This window comes from Rhipicephalus sanguineus, chromosome 6 (assembly GCF_013339695.2).
Source record: "Rhipicephalus sanguineus isolate Rsan-2018 chromosome 6, BIME_Rsan_1.4, whole genome shotgun sequence".
In the NCBI taxonomy this organism is placed as follows: Eukaryota; Metazoa; Arthropoda; class Arachnida; order Ixodida; family Ixodidae; genus Rhipicephalus; species Rhipicephalus sanguineus.
Window position 1 is genome coordinate 153,498,692 of NC_051181.1, and position 7,603 is coordinate 153,506,294.

At 45.5% G+C, this 7,603-nt stretch overlaps 1 protein-coding gene across 1 annotated transcript in view; it reads left to right on the forward strand.

The window, feature by feature from the left end:
- Positions 1–6,703, forward strand: part of LOC119396824 (LHFPL tetraspan subfamily member 3 protein) — a 153,382-nt gene extending 146,679 nt beyond the window's left edge. Inside the window, exon 3 of the mRNA XM_037664160.2 lies at positions 2,866–6,703. Coding sequence (XP_037520088.1) covers positions 2,866–3,101 — 236 coding nt within the window. The 3' untranslated portion in view covers positions 3,102–6,703. The remainder of the gene's footprint in view (positions 1–2,865) is intronic.
- The last annotated feature ends 900 nt before the right edge of the window (positions 6,704–7,603 follow it).

The following is a 7,603-nucleotide window of genomic DNA, read 5'->3' on the forward strand; positions in this document are numbered from 1 at the left end:
TTTGCTACAATGTCACGAGCAGCTATGAACGCTGGATACATGATAACAGATTCCACAAGGCACCGCTTCAATACATACACAACACAGGCCTTGTAGGCACATCTAATACACACACACACACACACACACACACCAACAGGGCAACACTTATCGCTATAAAGAAGGTAGAAACTATCAGCTGACCGCGCCCGACAGCCGAGCGAGATAAGGATTGACGACCGTGCGACAGGGTGGCAAAACGACGTAGCAAAGAAATCGTGATTGATATCCCTGGTATATGGACTAATCGAGAGGTTCTACCTTAATGACGTCACGGTAATTAACCAGTTTACAACACGAAGTGCGGCCAAAAAACGACGCCAGGGCATAACAACACGCTAGGTATTTGTATTTCCAGAGTCTATTTAAGGGTCTTTTAAAGAAAATGCACATTACTTTTCTTTACCCACAAAGCCATACAATAGTGTGCGGGTCCTCTATAGCTACAGGGCTCTGTGTAAAGGCAATCACACGTCTATTTTTAACGCGCATTAAAACTTGAATACGCAGACGCTTCCTCTCTCACTATTTCTTCGTTATTGGCTCTTGAATTATTTTTTGTCCACCTGAAGTTAGCAGGGTCGAACTGACAACTTTACATCAGCACCGGAGTACATAGGCGCTTAGTACATCGACGGGCAGTTCAATATCCACAAAATTTACATTCTTCGATGAAGTATTAATGTCATGGCGCACATCTCCACACATGTCTTTGGATGCGCGCGTTGAAATTTCTGCGTGTCGTTCAAATTACGAGGCGCGCTAATGCTGAATCCCTTCTGTGCAGCCTTGCGACGTATTCTTCCTTCCTTACTTCCTGTTTGACTGAAGAATAGAAACACCAAATAGGGTGACAGGTTCTGCTCCCTGAGGAGTGGCTTCGAAACCTTTGAATTGGTCGCGTGAGCGAATCCCGGTCGCGGCAGCCACATTTCGATGGAGGTGAAATGCTAGAGGCCCGTGTACTCAAATTTAGGTGCACGTTAAAGAACCCCAGGTAGTCAAAGCTTCCGGAGCGCTCCATTACGGCATCTTTCATAACCATACCGTAATTTTGGGATGTAAGACCCCAGAAAGTATTGTTATTATTAAACCCTTCAATAAGGTGTTACCTGCACGTCGTCACATCACTTCGTATAGATTTCATGCGTGCACACAAAGTTTTCTCTATACGAGTAGTGGCACCAACGAAACGTATTTCACGCAACCGACCGCTTCGAAGTACTGTACAATAAGCAAAAGCGGACGCAGGTCCCGCTTGTCGCACCTACCGGTTACACACGCGCAGTGCTGCACCGGCGCGCATAAGCCGTTATTTCTGGCTCATTGAATACCCTAAGGAGCCGGAGAAGCGACCTGCCCCACAAAACGCAGGGGTGGAGACATCATCCAATGGCCCATTGTTCGGAACAGAATGAACTCGTCGTGCTATTTGTATCGCCGAAACCCGACTCGTTTATAGCTCTCATTTCAACGCGCCCTTTTGTCTCCGCATGAGTGGCGCCTTTGCCCCGCTTGTGCGCCGCCAGCGTTACAGCCAGCGACGTTCCTCTTGAAGGAGAGGAAGGTTTCGTTTGACAAAAGAATTGTGACAGGATATGTGTGACGCGATATTACGGACAAGGAAAAATTAGAACGCAATAAAGCAAGCGGATGTTAGAGCGAACAATGAGATTTAACAACTGCTATGCGTGACCCGGAAGAAAAATGATTTGTTACAAACAAAAACATTTGTTGAGTCGGACGGATGGCGCATATGAAACGTAGGCAGCTGACGTGAAACAATAAGAGACATATCAAACAGCTCAGCTAATAATGGAATGAAGCGCGCGGAAACACTGGCCAGAAGAAGTATAAACACACTTCGTCCACATGTCACTGTGTTTTCTTGCCCTCGACTCTCTCAAAGATCAAGGTGCACGGACAAGCCCATGTTGCCTTTGTTTACCTGAGCTGAGCTGTATTAAAAATGGTACACGTCATCCAGGCCTCTTAGTTTCGTGTCCATTTGATCGGTTCACCTTAGTCATAGTAGTCGAGAAAATGCTTTCCGACACCCTTTTTTAAACCTTACTGCCCCCCCCGTGGGAGCCGCCTGCATCAACCTAGGGTTGATCTTCAGGACCCGAATAAAGTTCATCATACCATACCCTTCTTCCAACACTTATGGGTGCACGTGCAAGCGCGAACCTCGTTTCCTGGACTTTACAGTCTGACCAGACCATGTAGAACTCGTCCTTGCTGTCGTCAATGGTGGCTTCCTACATGATTACACACTCTCAGACTCATGCTCAGCGTATGCGGCCGTGTGGGCTCAGTTTCTCCTAAATAGAAAAGTGCCGCCCGCTTTTGTTATTTTCGAATTTCGTCTCTCTGCAGGAAGGGCTGTGTTTTCTTTGAAAAGCATACGTGCGTTAGAGCAGATGTGAACGCGTTCAAAGACTACGGACTTTATATCCCCACCTGTCTCAGAGATAATTGTACTTGAGGAATGTATTATCTAGGTAACCTCCTTCTTTTATATTCTTAATTGTACATCTTTCACGCTAATAATCAATGGCGCTCCGCAGTCAACAACCAAAATGAAAGAAAAGGTCAGAAGAAGTTTGTTCTTCCTGCATTGCTGTTCACTGAGCCCTATTTTTATACGTAACATAATGCTCGCTATATTAATCATCAGGCTTATAAGAAACCCTCGCATAAAGCTATCACTACTAGTCTAGTTCTCCTCAAAGCCATTTCTGACTTCAGAATCAGAGTGCCGCTCACCTGGCAACAGTGCTGTTAATTCTTCTTCATTTTTTTCTTGTCTGTCCTTCCACGCAGGGGAGGTGAACAGCGCCTTCATGGCGGACAACCAGTCGACAGCGTCACGCAAGTCCATGAATCTGCAACCCGTGATGCTGATGCCTCAGCCAGGTGGCGGTCTGGCACCGTCACAGCACGATGCCGACAGGTTCTCCGAGTACTCGCACCGGACAACACGCTCCAAGGGTGGCCAAACCGCCGCCCCAAACTACCGCTCCGAGTACTCCACGTCCATGCACAACTTCCAGCTGTGAAGAGTGTGTGCTTGCTGAAGACGCGCGTCGCGCAGCCATCGGTGGTCACGACATATAACCGACGCGCGGCAACACGCAGATCACTGAGCTTCAAGCCTGAGGAACTAGACGGCACCGGAGGAAACGTCTTTAGTGCATAAAAGCGGTTCGCGGTAACCGCAGTTAAGAATGCCTGCGCAACAAGGGGCCTTCTTGCACGAAGCAGCGACCATTACCAAAAGTAAAATGTTTTTCCAGCGGTAAGTTGTAACGTGATACGTACGACTGATTTGCTATTGTGCCCTGCACTTCAGTCCGGCAACCCTTCTGCGCATTGATGTTTTGCGCATCTGTTTTCACTGCTTATCCCTACAAACGTGCATCATTCAGTAAAACCAAGATAAAAGAGTTTCCTGCGGATCCAGTTTGTAATCAGCTGAAGACGACCGTGGCCTGGATGTGGCGCGATGCTAGCAGCAGCTTCGGCGTCGACATGCGTGTAGGTGCATGTGAAAGAATAGCTGCGTCACGCTATCAGGTCGCAAGTCTTCTTTGACATGCTGAAGCATTCCTTATAGCTTACCAGAAAACCACGTCGCTTCCACTGCAAAAACGACGGCTCTGTCCTGGTACCAAGGTGACAGCACCAGCTTCGGCATGGACGTGTAGTACATCCCTGACGACGAAAGAATTGCTGGCTCACGCGTTTAAAAGATGCCACGAGCCTCTTGTTTGGTTATCTCCCAGCAGTATCTAGTTTAGCAAAATGACGCCACTGTCCTTAATAAGCAGGGCGAAGAAAGAGGCTTCGGCGCTGACCTGTGTATACATCGACAGCGACGACAGAATCGCTGCGTCGTGCGTGTTATCTACCGTGGGTCTCCTTTGTCGCCCCTGGCAATTCCTTGCCGTTGGACCGCAAGCCTATTTGCTGACTCAGCAGTATGCCCGATTGTGGTCCAGTGTGTGTTCTGATTCCTCCCCGCCTCTTCCTGCCTCCTAGTGTGTGTTTGTTGTGTTGGAGAGACAGCAGACCACGACATTTCCCGTGCGCGTTGTCGGTCCACCAGGCCTCAGAACTGAAAAGAAAACGAGGTCTGGAAGGGCACGAACTTGTACTGACTGTCCGTTCGCACGGTATGTTCGTGTTCTGTTGGTTTTTTTCAGTGTTGCAGCGTAACATGGAAAATGAATATCCGAAGGTGAAGCAAGAGGGACGGCGCTCGCTCGCAATCCACTTTCCGTTGGATTGGCCCGTGGCGAAGGAAGCCGCTGGCAACAATGTCACTTCAGAAGTATACGGCCGATGGCGCACCTTCAAAAAGCGTTCAGCCACGTGTCTGAGGTCTAAAAAATGCATAAATGATTAAAAAAAAACAGTAACTCGGAGAATGTTGAATTGTGCCCACTTTGACTGCTGTATTCCTGCCAGTAAAAGAGTGTCTCTTGAAGTTGAGTTTCTTTGGTATTCATAAAACTCTGTCGACTTTGCACTTACAACTAGACGTGAGGATGTCACAGCCGGTGCGAGAATTTCCAAGCAGTGGTTTGCTGTACATAAAAGCACGGGACATTATAGTGTGTTCAATGTGCGTCTGTTCAAGCGCAAATGAGAGAAGACAGCGTGATATTTGAATTTGGTGTCGTCAAAATGGCAAGAACGTCGCTGTGGCATGGCAAATCCTAGCGCAATGAAAACCTGTACTCATAAAAATGAAATCGCGACTTTGAGTACCACTTACGAAATAGTAGTAGAGACATATAAAGAACAATCTCTACAAACACTGCACAAGCACTTTACACACGATTATTTGAACTCCCAGACATTGTGTTTTCTGCGTATAGTTTCGTTTTCTAGCATTCCTTGTAGCCAAGTCGTTTTCCAGAGGCGGCTGCTTTTGAATAAAAAATATTTTGTGTGTCATTTGCTACAACAACGCGTCACTAGTGTTAATAGTGTGCTTGACTATGATGTGTCGTTCTGTAGACTTTGTGAAAAACAGAATCGTGTTGTCTGTATAGGAAGAGCTGAACTTCCACGCTTAGACTTGTCACCGATACGCATACAGTGGTGTTAAAAAATGCTCTAGTATACTCTGTATTCCTGTGAGTGTGCGTGCGAGTATATTAACGTGCTGATAGTGCTGAAGAAAGGTAAGAATGCGGAAGTGTTGAAGTACTTAAGAAACACTGATGCCTGGAACTGTATTGTGTTTCCTTTTTCAATTATACAGATTATAGACCTTATATGCTCATATGATTCGTTGGAAGCTACAGGAGATGCTAGGCGTGCTTTATACAGGGGAACAATTTGAAATCAGAGACAGTATATTGACGCTAAATTTATGCATACATACTTAACGTTATATCGGAAGAAAGGAAAACTGTTACGCGACAGAGACTGTCAGAGAAATGTTATCGCCTGCACAAAAATTCCAGCAGTAAAAAAAAAGGGGGGGGGGAGTTAAATTATCCACTTAAACACATTCCGTACTGAAGCTGCGCCTCGAGAATAGTTACAACATGCTTATTTATTGCAGATGTGAAAATACTTATAAACACGGCTTTGTACCCAAGGATAAGTCCAGAGAAGAATCAGCTAGTGTTATGAAAACATGGTTAAAAAAACAAAAAAGTCTAGAGTTGGGCGCTGTCCATAAATGAGTAACTGCGTTATACTTCTGTTTGTTTTATTGTGAAAGAATTCACGCGCCATTCCATGCAGGAAGGCCACGAAACACCAATCCCTTTCTGTTTTTTTTTTTGTTTGTCTTAAATGAGACTGCTGATTTATGTTAACTGTTCTGACCTCGCTGGTGTTCCTTTTTTTTTTTCGTTTTGCCTTACTTGTGCGTTGCAACGGAGCGCACATGTGCGCTGTTAGTTTTTTGTATCTTTTTATATCCACTACCTTCTTCTGTAGGTATGACTGCATATCCTTGAGTATTTGTCCACTGTAAAATATCACATCACATTATTGAACTTGACGCGTCATCGTAAAACAGCGACCAAGAGCACAAAAACGAGAGTAAGCTTTGCCAAACTTCGACACACGAACGAGCGTGAAACTAGGTGTGGACTGGTGCATTGCACCACTTTCATGTCCGTATATATACATATACTAGATAGTGTCTCATAGTGGCCGGTGTAGCTGCAATGTGTTTACTTGTACCATTCTATATAGACAAGGCAAAGAAGGCCGCAAGTCCTCCATGAGTAGATAGAGCCCGTCCGCAAGCACGTTAGCGTAAAATGTGTAAACCAACGTGGCCAAAGAATTGCGTCGCGCAGTATATAGACACCACGAACGTGCTTATTACTTGCTTTCTGTAGATGCTGGGAAGACTATTACAAAAAAAAGAAGAAAACGTCATCGACAGCCTTGTATAACTCAGCAAATCACACACCACAGAAACACCACAGGCACATATACACACACGCACTTGGAACTTAAACGGGGAGATGTACGAGACAAAGAGTCGTTGTCGATACCCGAACAGGTATATCTCAAGAGAAAATGTGAATTAATGCAGTGATGTGAGTGTGCGGTTGTGCTTTTTTGTTATTGTATACTAATGTACTTCTGCGCCGTGTCCCTCGAATTAATAAAGTGATATAAAAAACGGGGGTCTCTGAAATTTTTTTGTCTGCATTTCGAAGTGTCGCAAGCGTGGAACCAGTGAATATCAGCCAGTCGTGACTCAGGGTGAGTCTTTCATTCTTTCATACTGTGACCAAATGTCAAACATTACTCAGCGGAGCCCCTGGGCACTGATATTCCTATGCTAACTCCAATTATAAAGTGGAGATATTAGCGTGACACGGCAGCTTAGGCGGACACTCTAGCCCCCGGACTACTTTTTAGGGGCGAAGCTCCTTAAAGCGGCACCCGTTCGTCCCTCGTAGTGCCTAACCAGTCGTAACGCTAGTACCAGATCTTGACCTCCAAGGTGGTGCCGGTGGGAGATTTCTCCTGTGCGTTGTTGAACAATGAAAAATTCGCAGCGTGCGCGTTAACTAAAAGCCGAATTCTTCTGTCTCTCATTCCCCATTAGCAGCCATTGGCATGTTCCAGTAGGAAACGTTAGTAGAAGTAGAAGTGTAAGTGTTAGCTAAAAGCCGACTTCTTCTGTCTCTCATTCCCATTAGCAGCCATTGTTAGCTCCAAGGTAGTGCCTGGTGAGATTTCTCCTGTGCGTCATTAAACAATAAAAAATTTTGTTCAAAACGCCGTTGATTGATGAAATAAACCAACGAAAGACGCCAGATGTTTTCTAAAAGCAAAAAACGAAAAGAGGCCAGATGTTTCTAAAGCAAAACGAAAAGACGCCAGCTGCTTAACGAAAGACGCCAGATGTTTTCTAAAACAATGGTTTTCTAAACAATGAAAATTCACAGCGCACATGTAAAATTAAAGTGAGCTGCAAGTCGTCATAACTCTCATCGAACCTTTAGTATAAACGCGCCCGATCTCACGTCGGTGATGATGTACTGGGAAGAATTCACGGAAGATTCACGGTTTA